Below are 17,032 nucleotides of genomic sequence, written 5' to 3'. Positions count from 1 at the left end.
ATGTTCAAGGTCGGGTGACGTCATCGTTTTGTCTCGGAACGCGCCCCGAAACTCATAGTGCAACATCAGCACTACTTTTATATACACTTGGACCTGCACGAACACGTGCAAGGTCAGGTGATACCATCGCTAATTTTGCGGACGTGACGTCTAACGTATTACTCTCTATAATGTAGCCACTGATACTACATAGATGTTATACAGATAGGTACAGGTAGGGGAGGTGAGGAGGTCCAACGCGATAAAAAGACGCAATCTGATCGGAAAAAATACTTTAATAAACGTGAAAAATGTGTTTACATACAAAACATATATATATATAAAATGTATAACATAATATAATAGATAATGTGCGCGTGGAGACTGCTGGTATGCGGCGTGTAACTCAAAAATTACCAAAAACCATAACCAGCAGTTCGCAATCGAGCAGATCGTTCCGGTCAAAGTCCGCTCTGCCGCTTATGGCCCTGAGAGCGCTGGAAGGATCCTTCACATCCGCGGCGATGTGCCTGAAGGCGCGAAGTTTAGCCTCGGCGCGTCCGATGACGCCGGTCATCGTAGCGATCACGCGCTGGACGCAGTGCCGCAATCCGTATAAGAAGCGCACCGTCGGTGCGGACAGGGTCAACCGTCCAGACGTATCGTTGGCTGGCTGTTGATGGTAGCGAAGCGCACCGTCAGGTCACCCAGCTGCATGGGCGGAGGCGGACCGTGCTCGCCGTTAGCCCGCGCGAGGTTGTCGCAGATTATGGCTCTGCTGTCCACCAGTCCTTTCCACATTTCGGGAGTCAGCAGTATCTCCTTGCCGACAGTGTCCCCCAGCACGATGTGCACGGTCACCGCATCCGCGGTCGGAGGGATGCCTATTCCAATCTCCAGAACTTGTAGCCGGTCCTGGTCAGGTTGCATCGACGGCCCAGTATCCAAATGCGTCGCACGTCTACGTTGGGCGTCGCAGTGACGTCTTTCCACCTGTGAGTCGAGAAAACGATGATGTTGATGACGAATCGTGACCCAGCGACCAGCGCGCGCGTAACTTACTCGCGACGTCGCTTCTTCAGCGCACCCCCGTCCTCCACAGGCCGCGGAGTTGCGGTCCCCATCTGGTCGAGAGGTAACGTGACGTGGTACTTTGCGCAGTGGGCAGGTTCTCTACACTCAGAATATGAACGCCTGACTGACGTATCCTCAGCGGGGCGCAGTTTATATACCCGCCTGCTCCCATGTATAAGCACGCTACGTAGAGGGGAATGTGTGGTCGTGCTAGGGGTCAACTATTCGAACGTGGTTCCTCAAATGGTCGGACATCTTTCGACCGTTCGAAATATCTCTGCACACGAGTCAGCTGTCCAGCTTCCGCATTTACCCCTGAGCGGTACGGCACATGCATACGTGTCCAGCGGACCGATAAGGGGCGAGTATGTAATTGCAGCATATAGTGTAACGCGAGTCGGTCGCATCTTCGTTGTGTCAGCGTCCCACAGACCAGCGTACTTGCTGACTATGGCATGCGTCTCGCAGCCCGTCTATTGTACAGTAGTTGTATCCCGTACCAACCTACTGCGGGATTCAATTCCCTTTTTCGCATGTTATCACGGCACACGAGTCAGCCGTCCCACGCTTCCGCAGTTACCCCTGATAGTGAAACGCGAGTCGGTCGCATCTTCGCTGTGTCAGCGCGCCACAGGCCAGCGTACCTGCTGACTATGGCACGCGTCACGCAGCCCGTCTATTGTACGGGGAGTTTCCCACAATTCTTCTTCGGGATTCAATTCCCTTTGTCGCATATACGGAGCGAGATAAAGTGACCCGGCTATCCATAGCGCGATTGTGAAGACGCGCTTCATCTCGCTGACACCGCCTCATATCATGCACTCTATAAAGACAACGCATCATGCGACATTGTCATTCCTATTGTAACTGGCTACCCGACATCTGTTCCGCGACAATATGGAAAATTTAGTTGACGTCACCACTAGTGTCCATGCGGCTGCAGCGATGACGACGCAGACCGCTGCTGCTCTGGCCGCGCAAACGCGCGAGACGCAAACGGGCCTCAACCGTATCGGCGCATCGATGGACGAGGCCTATTTAACAGATATCGAGTAGGTCATGTAAGTACGAACAAACATACATAAAACCAATGACGCGACCTATACTGCGAACGGTGTGACTAAGTGTACATGACCTTCCAGGCGCACCCTACGAACGTGTCTGTAGAATATTGACGAGGTGTTGCAGCACAGACTCCAATATTTTGAATCAGCCGATCATCAACAGAGTGCTCGGAAGCCAGTACGCGCGCGCCAACACGCCGCCACATGAGTAAGTAGTGCTACACCATACGTTTCTGCGGCGTCTACACACACGCTACACCGATACCGGTGTTAACATATGTGTACTCTCTTTTGTAGCAGACCTCCCGCAGAGCAGGAAGAGGAGTAGGAAGGGGAGCAGGAAGAGGAGCAGGAAGATGAGATGTGAGAGGAGCAACGTACACATACACACACACACACACACACACACTGTACAAAGAGATATATACATATAACACCATAAGTGTATAGAATATAATATATATATTTTATTAATGAAACAATAGTGTATAAAAACATATATATATATAGAAATACATAGATAGTGTTTATAAAAAACCCACTACTTCTTTATTCCAAATTCCGCGCGCGCGACGGTCCACCCATCCACCACGCGTGCAGCTTCAGCACGTTCTCCAACGCGCAGACCCCGCTGTGCGCGCTACAGCGGTACGTTCCGCGATCGGGACCCACCAATTCGCTCAGGCGCGCGATGTCCTCGAAGTCGTCGTCGACGGACCTGACGGTGACGCGGCGTTCGCCCTCGAGATCGCCGAGGAGACCCTCCAGCCACCACCTCTTCTCGGCGCCCTTTACGTAGACGAGCCTGTTGTCTCCTCCTCCTCCTTCCATGGCCGATACCGCTCTACGGATAAGAGCGTTGGCGTGTCCGTAGGGCACGCTACCGTCCGTCCAGCGGAGTCTATGATGATTGGCCGGTAACCAGGCAGCCTGAGACCTCTCGTCCCTCGTCAGGCGACTCCATGCCACTGGTGGGCGGAAGACATGATGCGTCAGCACTCGGTCCCTCGTACGCAGTACGACAACCTCCTTCACCGCGAAGCCGCCCTGGACGATGAAACCCTGCAGGTCGGCGAATATCGGCTCGGCAGCCATGGGTGCTATCAGACGACGCGACGTATCACGCTCGTCAGCGGGTTGTACTCGATTACGCGATCGTGGAGTATCAGACAGTACGCCGTGGTCTCGGGCGGGACGTTATGCCTGTAGTCGAACTCTATGCGGACGTCGAGGTGGCGCTCTTCACGGTCTCGTTCTGCCTCGAACAGTCCAGCACCACGAGCGATTCACAGTGCAGGAACTTGTTCATCGTGAGCACCGCTCCATCGTCGTCCCGGTCGAGCGCGTAGTACGCTCTGCAAAATCTGGCATACATGTCGTACAGTATCGCGTAGCGATTCTTCGCAAAGTCCAGATGCATGTCGTCGTAGGGATAGAACGTCGAATTGAGAAACAGCTTCACGTTGGAGAGGTCGCAGGCGTCTAACAGTGACGCGTCCCTCGTCGCGGCGTTCCTTCGACCGGACTGCAGCGCGAAGATGACGTAACGCGGTTTCTCCAGCTGCGTGGCCGCTTTGACGGCCCAGGAGTGCGCGGTCGTGCTCTGCAGAAGGGGGAACTCGTACAGATCCCACGAGTGGAACGCCATACTGAGAAATCGACCGCTCTCCAGGGTGCGCAGCAACCGTAGTTTGTTGATCTCGTTTAGGTAGACGTACGGCATGCGCCACTGCACCTTGTGTAGGTCTATCCGCGCCCCGTATCGGTCGCCCGACAGCACGACGCAATTGTTGTCGTTGCGCGCACGAATCAGAACGAGCTCGTGCCGCGCGTTGATCACCACGCGTCTGTAGTCCTCGCAGAATCCCAACAGCATCTCGAGAGGGACGCAGAGGTTGAAATCACCCGACCCGAAAGTGCCCATCAGACTCCATCCAGCGCTCAGCAGGATATTACTGCGCGCATGGGTCAGGGAAACGTAGTTCTTGAGCGTGCTCGTCACGCCGACGTTTCGGCTCCTGTCTATCTCCACGCCGTTGAGCTCGTAACGAAGCTCTTCGAACAGAAAGGTCGCGCAGTTGTTCACCAGGTGCGTCTGGGGTTTACCAGGTTCAACGGGCGCCGCTTGAGCATCCCCCGCAGCTGATGCTGCTCCATCGACCGAGAACGTACCCTCGATGTAGAGATAGCTCTCACAGGGCAACGTGTACAGATCCTGCTGGTGTATGGGAATCCGTATCTCATCGCTGTGCCCGAACGTGGTGTTGGCATACGGGTTGTACGTGTGGGTCTCGAGCCCGACGATGCGCTCGTCGAAGACCGGCTCATCGCCGATGTCGAGTACGTCGACCATCGTAGCCATTCCGCAGGACGGTGTATCCCAACGAACGAAGGAAGGTCGCGTTCTCCGTGTTCAGCGTCGTACCGTAACCGCTCCCGCGCACTTCCCCCTCCTCCTCGGGACGCTCTCGCGTTTGAGTAGTAGTACCTCTTCTTCCGCGTCCTCCACCACCCCGCAGTACGAGCATTCCCTACGGCTCTACGCAGCGCGTCGTCGTCGCACGTACAGACGCACCGTTATCTCCTCGCCGCGAAAGTCGATCGGCCGACCGTTCTGATCCACGACGCGCACCGTGATGTCGGTGACGCTCCGCGCGATGACCGGGAGGTAAATGATCTGCCCGGGCCTCTCCGACAGTTTATATCCCGGTGGCACGTTGGGCGCGAACTCGTGTATCGTGTGCACGGGCCTGTTGTTGCTGTACGCCTCCGCCGTGACGTTGCATTCCACGCGGATGACGTTCACGCCCATGATGTTCATCGGTTCGTCGGACGTGTACCACCTGTTGGGCCGTAGTACGCGCAGCGAGAACCCCAGGAGCGGCCCGATGGTGCCGGGCTTGGCGAAGTTCACCCGATAGGCGCACTTCATCTCGCTGCGCATGGTGTTGTCGTTGGCGCGTAGAGCGAGCACGTCCTCCCCCGTGCTCTCCTCACCGTCGTACAGGTCGTACGTTCCGACGGAGTCGTCGTCGGCGTCGTCGTCGTCACCCACGGTGTCATGTCGACGGAGCACGGCGTTCCTCAGGAACCGGCTTATGGCACTGAGCTCGTAGGATCCCTCGGGAATCGTTATCAACGCGTCCCTCTCGCCGAAGTAGAATCGGTTGTTGGTCGCGTCGACGTTAGGTATCGAGTTGTACGTCTCGAAATCCGCGAGACTGAGCTCGTAGGAACCGTCGCTCAGATCGATGGGCGGAAAGTAACACACCATCAGAACGCTGTTTCTACCGGTCAGCGTGAGCGTCAGCGACATGATGAATCGCCGTCCCCCTACCACTCGATGTCGCAGAGAAAACGCAGACACAACTGCCCGCAGATCTGCTCGTTGTACGTCTGATATCGGTAGCGATTGTACGCGATCGACGCGGTGCCACCCAGATAGCGCTCGAGTGCGCAGGTTACCGAAACCGTCAAAGTAGACGATCCTCTCGCCCCTCTTAGCGTACGCGACCCAATGGGTCCCCGGACACGCGGAGGCGTCGAGGTTTACGACGCCGCACTCGTTGCGACGCGCTCGCGCGGGTAACGTGTCGCGCATAAACACCCTTCTGAAGAACGGCACGCGAAGACGCGCGATCGCCGCCGCTAGCTGCGGGCCCGTCGTCGCGCCAGGTGGCAATCCTAGCGCTGACGGGGACGTTTTTTTTTTCGTACCGCGACCGCGTGCGTGCGGCGCGAGATAAAGACCACGCCCTTCCATCGCACGATTGTGACGTTGCAGCTCCTCCAGCTGACGACGCTTCGCCTTGCTGTCGTTCACCGCCTTCGCGACGCCGGCCGCAACACCGATCAACGACCCGAGCGCGCCCAGGACCGGTAGGAGCGGCAGGAAGCCGCCGCGTTTCGCTATCGGGAGCGTCCTTGCCGGTCTCTTGGCCGCAGTGGTTGCCCTCTTTCTCCTGCCCATCGTCCTCTTTATACCAGGCGCCGATCGCCTCTTGCTCCTCAGACCCTTTCCGAGTTTCGTCTTCGCCTTCATGGCCGCCCATACGGCCGCCGCGGCGGCCCTCTCACCGAGGCTCGAATCGCTCGCCGAGATGTGCTCGCGCGCTCTGTCCGCGAGCACCCGGTCGGCCGCGTGCCGTTCGACCAACTCCCGGCTCCGCGAGTAGGCGATGTCGTGCTCACGACAGGCTGCGTCCAACGGGTTCACGCCGCGATCGCCTCGTGCGAGTCGTTTCGCGAGTCTCGTACCGGGCCCGCAGAACTGGTAGCTGGGAATGTGCAGCTCGAACGGTAGCGCGTCTATGGCATGATTAAGCAGACCCGCGCGGTGAGCGGTTAGACGCATTCGTCGCACGTCGGAGTAACCGCAGACGCGCGCAGCAGCAGCAGCCTTGAGGTCACGACTGATTGAACAGGTGGGTTCGTTCCGCGTATAAATAGCGGGGGGCGCCTCGACGGCGAGCGAGTTCGCGCGACATGCGCTACGTCAGGCAGCCCGTGCGAATACGCGTGTCGAACGTGGACGACAGGATCGGGAATGGAGAGACGAAAGCGAGCAGGCACGGGTCTCTGCTACCGACTACCATACGCGCCCTGGTGTGCGGACCGTCGGGATGTGGCAAGACGGACGTCGTGATCAGCCTGCTCGAGAGTCCGCACGGCGTGCGCTTCGAGAACGTGTACGTGTACTCGAAGTCGTTGCAACAGCCGAAGGACCACTATCTGAAGCGCCTACTCGGGTCGATGGACGGGATCGGTTATCGCGCGTTCCACGATAGCGGTGACGTCGTACTGCCGCACGAGGCCCCGCCGCACTTGATATTCGTGTTCGACGACGTCGCCTGCGACAGGCAGGACGCCATGAGGGAGCACTTCTCGATGGGACGGCACTCGCTCGTCGACTGCTTCTATCTGTGTCAGACGTACGCTCGGATACCGAAACACCTGTTGCGCGATAACGCGAATCTGCTGATCCTCTTTCGACAGGACAGCACGAATCTGCGGCACGTGTACAACGATCACGTGAACACCGACCTTCGAGGAATTCGCCACGCTGTGTCGCGACTGTTGGCGCCTACAACATAGATTCCTCGTGATAGACAAGGACAGCACGCTTCGGAACGGTCGGTACAGGCGCGGATTCAACGAGTTCGCCGTGTCGTAGGCGGGGGAGCCGGGGAGTGGGCAGTCGTCGCGGGCATGTCGAGTGGTGCAGTCGCGCGAGGCGATCGCGGAGAAGATCGCCCGCGCGCGCGAGTCCATCCGCAGGAAGTACCGGAGTTTGAGGACTGACAGAATGGACGACGAGCGGGCCCTGGAGACCCACTTCAAGCCCATCGTCGAGCCGTTGAAACGACTGGTCGAGCACACCATCGGCGACTACGACGACGGATCCTACACCGGCGCCGACGCTGACGACGACGACGACGTATGTCGCGTGAAGAGGAAGTGCGAGTATGAGGACGCTGACGCCTTGTCATCCGCGATAGTGACACCGCAGAAGCGGCGAATGGTTACGCCGCAGAGGCTAAAGATAGGTCGGCAGAAACTGAGCGCCACGTCAACACCGTTGATAAGCGCGACGCTCGAGTCCGACGCGGCGGCGCCGCTGAGCCCACTGGAGCGATCCGTCGCCGAGGTCATGCGAACGGACGACAGCAGGGACGCGCTGCTCGCCACGCTGGGGCCGTTGGGTCGGAAGTACGTGGGCGCTCTGTTCACGAATAGTGGTCGCGAGCCAGCCAGCAAGACGAGCACCATCGACACCGTGTATGGGGTATACAGTCATAGGCACAGAGGTTGCGACACTTTTTTTTAAATGAGTTTACGAACACGCAATCAAATTCAGGATGCGAATCACTGTGACGCGCGCCTACTCGATGAACGATCATGAAGTTGTCAAATTTGCGTATACATGTGTAACACAGTTACATGTGCGTGTCACAGTGATTCGCATCCTGAATTTGATTGCGTATTCATAAACTTAGTTAAAAAAAAGTGTCGCAACCTCTGTGCCTATGACTGTACATCGGTGAGACCGGCACGATGCTCGGCGACAAGCGCTTCGACGTCGGCTCGGACGACACCATATTCGTGGACGGTACGCGGTACGAGGGTACGCCCGGTCTGTACGAGCTGATCTTCATGCGCATGCCCGACGAGCGCGTGTACACCGTACAGGACACGACGATGTACCGCCAGATTCTGTCGGCGACGAACGCGCACAGGCAGCGGTATCAGGCGTACAGACCAATAAAGAGTAACAAGGGCTTCAAGTACAAGCAGATTATCGCACCGTTGATGTGCATTGACTCGGCCGCGGGTCACGGCGGAGCCGGTGTGGAACCGCAGCCACCACCGCCACCGTAGTCGCTTCCAACCATGAGGGTAACCGACAACGCGATCGACTACGTGCACTGAGACGATCCAAATGAGCTGGTGGATCGCCTCAGGCTGATCGAAGCGTCTCGCGACGCGGGCAACGACTCGCACGACGCCGAGTTCCTGTCTATAATCGAAGAGCTCCGAGAGGCGGGTATCATTACGATCTGAAGTACCGTCCACGACGCATCGATGCCCGTGAACAAGTTCGGCGCTACTCTCGCGCGGAGCGGCGACCACGAGACGGAATTTAGGACATGCGACGTTCGCGGTTACGTACGCGACAACGCTCTCTGCCGGGTCCCGGACGGCGACGAATACGGCACGTGGCCATACCGCGGGAGGAGTACGATGCGGTAAACCGATACCACGTGGACCAGCGGATCTGGTCGTTATCCGAGGCCCAGCGGAGGGACTATCGCGAGCTGCGGGAGGCGGTTGACGCGCTACGAGCGCACGTCGACGGTACGAACGGCGGGGTGGCTGAGTTGCGCAGGGTCGTCGAGGACACGGGGCTGCGGATCAACGCTCAGGAGGAGCGGATTACCTCGTCGCTGTCGCGGCTCCAGTCCGACGCGACTTCCCTCACGACGCAATTGCAGGCGCACGACGGGAGGATAAAGTACCTCACGGAAAACGTGGCAAAGGCGCGAACGGACGCTAGATCCAACACGAACTGATTGGACAAGGTGACGAGGATCGCACAGTCGTGCGAGGAACGGGCGAACGATCTCGAGGCAACGGTGTCGAGGCTGCGCAGCGACCTGGTCGTACTCTCGAGAACCGACGGATCAGCACTGACATACGTGAACATCGACAGGCCGCCCACAACGGGAGAGTGAAGCGAACGGACGAACGCACCGACCGATCAACGAGCCGATCAACGGACCAATCAACGGGCCGTTCAACGGGACGATCAACGGGTCGATCAACGGACCGTTCGACGGACGAACGGGGCGATCAACGGACCGATCAACGGACGAACGGCCCTCCCGACCGACCGATCAACTGACCGTTCGACGGACGAACGGACCGATCAACGGACGACCGGCCCCGCCCGACCGACCGACCGACCAACGAACGGATGAACGGATCGATCAACGGGTCGATCGACGAACCGATCGTAACGGTAGATCGGGTCCGTACTGAGGAGACAGGACCGGCCCGTCGAATCGCGCCACGATGAGTCAAGGCGCGCGGCAACGTCAGTTCGGAGAGGTTGCAACTGGTGCGTGAGTTACACGCGCCAGCGCGAAGAAACTTTCCTCGTCGTCGCGTGATCGTACACGGATACGACGACCTGTGGCAGGTGGATCTGGTCGACATGCAGTCGTACGCGCGGCAGAGCAGAGGCTACCGCTATATACTGACGATCATCGACGCGCTGAGTAAGTACGCGTGGGCGGTACCTCTCAAGCATAAGTCCGTAAGCGAGGTGGCCGAAGCGCTCGCTCGGATATTCCGCAACGACCGCAGGTGTCCGCGAACCTGCAGACCGACGAGGGCAAGGAATTCTACAACGCGTAGGTGCGAGAACTAGCGCGTACGAACGGTATAAATCACTATTCCACGCACTCGGTAATGAAGGCCTCGATAGTGGAACGCTTCAATCGTACGCTGAAGAATGAAATGTGAAAGGTGTTTACGCTCAATGGATCGTACAAGTGGACAGACGCGTTATCGCGCCTCGTGCGAGAGTACAACGCTCGCCGGCACCGCACTATCGCCATGCGGCCGGTCGACGTCACGCCGGCCACAGCTGCTCGACTGCTGTCCACTGTTTACAAGCGCGTGAAGATCGCCGCGTCAGCGAAATTCCGCGCGGGTAATACGGTGCACGTGAGGAAGCATAAAACCGTCTTCGTGAAGGGCTATACACCGAATTGGACCACGGAGGTGTTTAAGGTAGCGAAGGTGCAACGGACCAATCCCGCGACGTACCTGTTGGAGGACTATCGCGGTAATCCGATCTCCGGCGGCTTTTACGAGCACGAGGTACTCAGAGCCCATCATCCGGACGTTTATCTCGTGGAAAAGGTGCTGCGGCGGAGGAAAAACGAGGTGTACGTCAAGTGGCTCGGAATGGACGCGTCGCACAATTCTTGAATCAGTAGGGACAATATGCTGTAATTGTACGCGTATAGACCTCCATGTGCTTATGTACAGGGTGTCTGACATGAGGCGGGGACAGTAGGCGTAACGTCGAGATATGTTCGCGCCTACCACTGTAATCGGAAACTGGCCGCTATCGCGTCGCGCGAGCGGCTAACCGTTTGTTACGCCTACTGTCCCCGCCTCATGTCAGACACTCTATACGTTATATCTTATATATTTATATATTTATATACTTTTTACTCAAAGATATAGGAACGTGTATTCCTATGTAACAAAATTACAATAAAGATTACATTTTCATATCTACACGCTTCGTTCTTTCTCGTTCCCCTCGTGTATGTCACTGTGGAATGGCGTAATGCCCCCACGGGAGGGTGCTGGTGCTGTCGGGTACAATGTACCGCTTGTCGTCGTGTGGGCTGAGGGCGAGCTTCGTCTCCGCTATGGTGTAGACCCGATGGAGCTTCGACTGCATGCGCGACTGTTGGCGGGTCATTTCCACCGATTCGCTCAAACAGCGCGCGTTGTCGTCGAACGTTATCGTTCGCCCCACAACGCTCCTGCACACACCCTTGATCTTCTTCGTATCCTTCTTTCCGCACACCCTCAGCGCGTACATCTTCGCCCTCAGCCCGATGAATTCGGTCATGACGGCGCCGTTGTTCTCGTCCTTCATGAGCCCCGGTACCTTTTTGTTCCGCTGTGGCATGTCGTACGCGTTGTCCGCTGGATAGTCGCTCGTGTCGAAGCGTGCGATGTCGCGCCTCATGTCACGTGTACGCATCCTCGCACTCGATGCGGTATATCAGACTGTCCGTGTCCGTGTACATGATCCGACACTTGTCATCGTACAGCGGGGCCATGTAGTCGTAGTGGAACTCGTAGAGGCGCGTCTTTGAGATGTCCAGAATGCACATGCCCACGTATATCGGTCGGTTGAACATGGCCTTCAGCCTGCGAAGCTCCACGGCGAGGAGATTCTCCCCGAACACGGCTCGGCTGTGGAAGTTAGGACGCGAGATAAGGGCCTCGGCGCCGTATCTCCCCTCCCAGCGCGTCACGAGTTTCACGTCGACGCGATTTCGAACGTCCTCCATCGTCTTACCGAAGACGGCGTTGTTCATAAGCTTGTACAGGTTCTTCTCGAAATCGTTCGTCGCGCGCGTCCTAAACGCCGTGTTCAGCTCGATGTAATCGCGCAGCCACGTGGACTGTGCGAACTCCAGCGCACGATGTATCCTCGCGACGCGAAGCCCGTGGCTCGTGCATTGCTGCAGCGTGTGGTAGTGTATCACGTACCGCTGCTTATCGCACAGAGTCGCGAGGAGCTTTTCCTGCCGCTTGTCGGGCGGTGCCTCGCGCGTCGGACAGAACGGCAGGTCCGCGTGCGCGTCGTGTAGATATCGCGGATACTCCAGGTCGACCTCGAGGATGTACCCTCTAGGCGAGTTCGGGGGGATCGCGTGCACGTCGAGCGTCGAGACGTCCTCGACCCAGCAAAACTCCCCACGAGGCAACGGCTGACACATGGCCCATCCGTAGAGATTATTTACGTCGTAGTACATGAGATACGACGACGGCTCGGACGGATCGTATGACGGCGCATATCTGTTGTTGACTCGTGCGTACCTGTGCGAGCATTGACTCAGCCCACCGCGCACGCCACGCTCCACGAACAGCACCATATCCACGTCCGTCAGTAGCTCGAACTCGATGCCTGTGTGCAGCAGCATCGCGTCCCACGTGTAGCCCGGTAGTGTGTAGTAGTGCACCGGGTCCAGGCCGTAGTTCCGTATGCACGTGTCGCGAAAATTTTCAAATACATCCGCCAGGAGGAGAACGTCCGTTTTTAGGTACAGGTCGCTGTACTGTACGAGGTTCTCGATAGCGAACCTGTTCCACACGTTTTGTCGCGTGCGCGTAGTCGTCACCTGCCACCGTATCGCCGGTCAGCGAACTGTGGAAGGACTCGCGCGGTGGTAAGCGAGTCTCGAGCAGTCTCTCGACGCTATCGACGTACTCGTATGGAAATTCGTCTTTCCGCGTGAGGAGCTGGAACTCCTCCTCGAAGAGATGTCGAAACTCCGCACGTAGAATGCGCATGTGACTCCGGTCGAAATAGGACGCTAGTTTGTCGAGACTTGTGCTGAGAAACTTGTACGAGTCTATGAATCGCAGTTTCACGCACGCTCTGGCTCCGTACCTGTCCGCGGTGTTAGCGACGTTCTTCGTGAATGCGATGTACCGTTCCTTCGTCAGCGGCAGTAACTCCACGCTGCCCTCGAAGGCGTTCGCCACGTCCTCGATGATGAAATGCGCGTCGTAGTCGGAGAGATTGTGGAATATCACGGGGATAACGTGCGAGTCCTTATAGTTTAGGTTGTACGTCGAGTGCGCCGGGCCTCTGTAGCGGCCGGTTAGGTGGCAGTGATCGCGCACCCGGGTGTCACCCACCGCGAACGGTTTACCGCACACGTGGCACCGCGCAGTTATTCGCACTGCTCCGGGGTGAGGTCCCTCATGGGCACGTTGGACGCGAGGATCGTCGTGACGCGCAGCGCCAGTTCGCCAAGCTCTCCAACGAACCACGACACGCAGTCCTCCCCACGATGCGTTCTGTACGCAGACAACGACTTGTCGTACGCGCATCGCAAGTAGTATCCCACACTGTACGCCCTGTGCCGTTGATACGCGCCAGCCGCCGCCGCATCCTTCTCCTGCTCATTCTTCTCCAACGTGCACTCAAGATTCGCGTACACGACGAACGGTGCGCGCTCCTTCCTCTTGTAGTTTCGGAAGGCTAGCAGCTTATCGTCCTCGCTGGGCAGGACTATCGCGCAGTCGTTGATAGTCTCGCAGTCGATGGTGTGAGCGGACAGCCTCTCCTCGGTTGGGAAGTAGTGTAGGCACCTGCGTGATGTTATAGATATTTGTGTGATATGATGTATGGAATTGTTTCTATGACAACTCACCGATCGCAGATGTACTTCCGCTGCTTCTTCCTACTGATTTGTGCACTAACCAGGCGCGATAGATCTCTGATCCACGCGAAGTGTCCCGGCTGCTCCGCGTGGTTGTCGGGCACGTACAACAGGTTGACGTGTTTGTTCCGCTTGTGGTCGGTTAACCGCAGCGGAACGATGGCCCCTCGCCTGTTATCGTCATCCTTGGCGAATACGTTTATTGATATTCCGTTATTGCGCTCGAACCTGCCGATCTGGTCGAGGGTCATGGGAAAGTCTATACCAGTCACATCTAGCACAGCAGCGTAATTGGGATATTGTGCCGCCCTTTCCGCATGTTTAGCGCAGAGATAAAAAGCGGCGACCACCGCCCGCGCGAAGCATGCATTGTCCGTTGATCTCACGTTGACCACCGCATGTTTCACTTGGATCGCGCGCGGTATATCGATGACACACCTCGCACGCATGGGGTTGTACCTGTTCACGTTGACCGTTAAGTTCAGTATCCTGGACAACGCCCACCCACTGTCCCACTCTTGGAATTCGTCGAGAGACGCCATAGTGATCTCCATCACGCGCTTGTCGTACCACTCGCGAAGGTCGGAGGTGAGTAACAGTCCGTGGTGTCGCGTGGTGATCGTCTTTACCGCCGTCTTCTCGTCCGCTACAAACTCGGCGTTGAACGCGGTGTTCACCTTCACACCGTTAAGCGCAGCGAGGCTATCACGTACGCGCTCGATCACCACGTCTCTGGCATCCTCGAGAAATCTGCGCAGCTCGATGTGGCTGTCGTTGATCACCGCACCGGTAAGCATGCGGTTCCTGAATGCCGTCTCCATCTCCGTCCAGGAGAGTCCGGTCTGCTCGCCGAGTCCCGCACCCACGTACTCGAATCGCCGTCTCAGACGGTTCCTCACACCCTCCAGGCGCGCGACCCTCGCGATCGCGGCGAACCTCCGCCCGGTTACCGACCGCGCGCTTCCTACCCGATGACACTTTTCCCGCAATGTTCGCAGGTACTCGTCGCACTTAAGTTCCCACTCGAAGTATGCGCATAGCGTCTCGACGCTCCCGACGAGCTCGGTGAGCTCGCGCTCGTCCATCGTACTCACGCTCCAAGTAGACTTTGTCTTACAATTCGCTGCACTTTCATGTAACCCGATAACACAGTGTGCAATGTCCTACTATATTAAGCTGTCCTTAACGTGGAAATCATAATACCAATAGGAATCCTGCTCTTCCATTGCCCGCGTTCATGCTCCTAGGTCCGCGTAGCCTTCATCGTCCGGCAGCACCATGAACATCCTGGGCGTTTGCTCGATCGGACACACTGTCCGTTTTATATATGCATCACTTACTGTGCAATTTCGCACACGTCAGCAAAATTATCGATGGTATCACCTGACCTTGAACGTGTTCGTGCAAGTTCAAGCGTATTTAAAAGTAGTGCTGATGTTGCACTGTGTAACAATAGCGCTGCCGCCTTTTGCGCTACTGCGCAGTTTCGGGGCACGTTCCGAGACAAAACGATGACGTCACCCGACCTTGAACATGTTCGCGCAGGTCCAAGCGTATATAAAAGTAGTACTGATATTACACTATGTAATGTGCTGATGTTGCACTATGTAACACAATAGCGCAGCCGCCATTTGCGCTACTGCGCAGTTTCGGGGCGCGTTCCGAGAAAAAACGATAACACATCACTTGACCTTGAACATGTTCGTGCAGATCCAAGCGTATATAAAAGTAGTGCTGATGATGCAATAGGTAACAATAGCGCTGTACCACATGTAACAATATACGACCCCCCCCTGCTGATTCATTCCTCCGATGTGAACATGATACCCCTGCTGACTCAGCCCCCCTCCCCCTCCCCCTCGTTGCCACATGGGTCAGAACCCGCCCTATATATCTACTCATTGTGGCTCGAAAACCCCGTCGAATGGGCCCTGAACGAACCCTCTAGGACGCTCCGTTCGCGAGATATCGCGAAAAAACTATTTTTCAAAGATAATTGCGAATATCTCGGAAACTATGAGAGAAGTAAAGTCAAGACGATTTAACATGATTGCCCTATTCTTAACATATGTTTATATGTTATAAACATATGTTTAGAAATATATATTTAGAATATGTCAAAACTTACGACAAAATGTTGCTTGGGTTTTACATGGTTTACAAAATACAGACAATGTTTCGTGTTATGCAAATGTAGTATTACAATGTCTAATGCATTTAGGTCCTATTAGAAAACAATTGGTGAAGTGTAATAAATCAGATGTTTTAAGAATGTTGATGCATCGATATGAAAATGGAATGTGCAATTTGAATACATATGCAGTACGGCAATATTTAGGAGAACCGTTTTCAATAAATGTAAAACGTGATGTGTTTGAGTTTCTTACAATCCTGTTTACTAAATATGATTGTATAAGACAACTGGTAGAGCATCAAGTATTGGGTCATTAAGTATAAAACTTTACAAATGTAAAAGCGCCATCTTTAACATTTGTTATCTCAAATTTGGCGCCAGACGTCAGTATCAGGTTAGGTTAGTGTGATAGATGTATGTTCGCTCTTCAAATGTCATATTTGTTTGTTCAAATATCTTCATCATTTTATTGGTGGATTCTTTTTTATAGAACTACGGAAAAGTCCAAAATTCGTGTGATTTATGAATATGAGTTCCGCCGTGGAACTACAGTGTCGGAGACAGCTCGTAATATCAACGCTGTATTTGGTGAAGGTTCAACTACTAAAGCAACGGTGGGCAATTGGTTCAAAAACTTCAGAGATGGAGATTTCAGCCTCGCTAATGAGCCACGTGGAAGACCAAAGACGAAGGTGTATAATGATCACTTGAGAGCCGTAGTAGAGTCCGATCCATCTCAAAGTACACGTGAATTGGCATCGATATTCAATGTTTCCATACCCACCATATTGGTTCATTTAGCTGCAATTGGTAAGATAAAGAAGTTGGACAAATGGGTCTCGCACGAATTGACCGATGCGCAGCAGGCGCAACGTCTAGAGGCTTCCCTTTCTTTGCTTTCCCGTCACAAAAATGAATCTTTTTTTAATCGAATTGTGACCTGCGATGAAAAGTGGATACTCTACGACAATCGTAAACGCTCACATCAGTGGTTGAACGCTGATGAACCACCGAGACATCACGCGAAACCCAACATTACACAGAAGAAGCTTATCGTGACTGTTTGGTGGTCCAGGTCAGGTGTTATCTACTACAACTTTATGAAACCTGGCACATCGATAACGGGTGAAGTATATTGCAAGCAACTGGACGAAATGATGCAACAACTTGCTATTAAACAACCGAAATTGGTCAATCGGTCAATGCCAATCCTGTTGCATGATAATGCTCGACCGCACACTGCACGACTGACTGTGGCAAAGCTACAGGAGTTGGAATTGGAAACTCTCCGTCAT

The 17,032-nt window shown here is 55.4% G+C and overlaps 1 protein-coding gene across 1 annotated transcript; it reads left to right on the top strand.

The window, feature by feature from the left end:
* The first annotated feature begins 10,235 nt into the window (after positions 1–10,235).
* On the top strand, positions 10,236–10,613 carry LOC105279576. Its single transcript, XM_011339438.2, has one exon. The coding sequence runs from the start codon at positions 10,236–10,238 to the stop codon at positions 10,611–10,613; it is 378 nt and encodes a 125-aa protein (XP_011337740.2).
* The last annotated feature ends 6,419 nt before the right edge of the window (positions 10,614–17,032 follow it).

Source organism: Ooceraea biroi, chromosome 6 (genome assembly GCF_003672135.1).
Source record: "Ooceraea biroi isolate clonal line C1 chromosome 6, Obir_v5.4, whole genome shotgun sequence".
NCBI classification, from domain to species: domain Eukaryota; kingdom Metazoa; phylum Arthropoda; class Insecta; order Hymenoptera; family Formicidae; genus Ooceraea; species Ooceraea biroi.
Note: the sequence above shows the minus strand (reverse complement) of the source record. Positions and strands in the feature narration are given on the sequence as shown.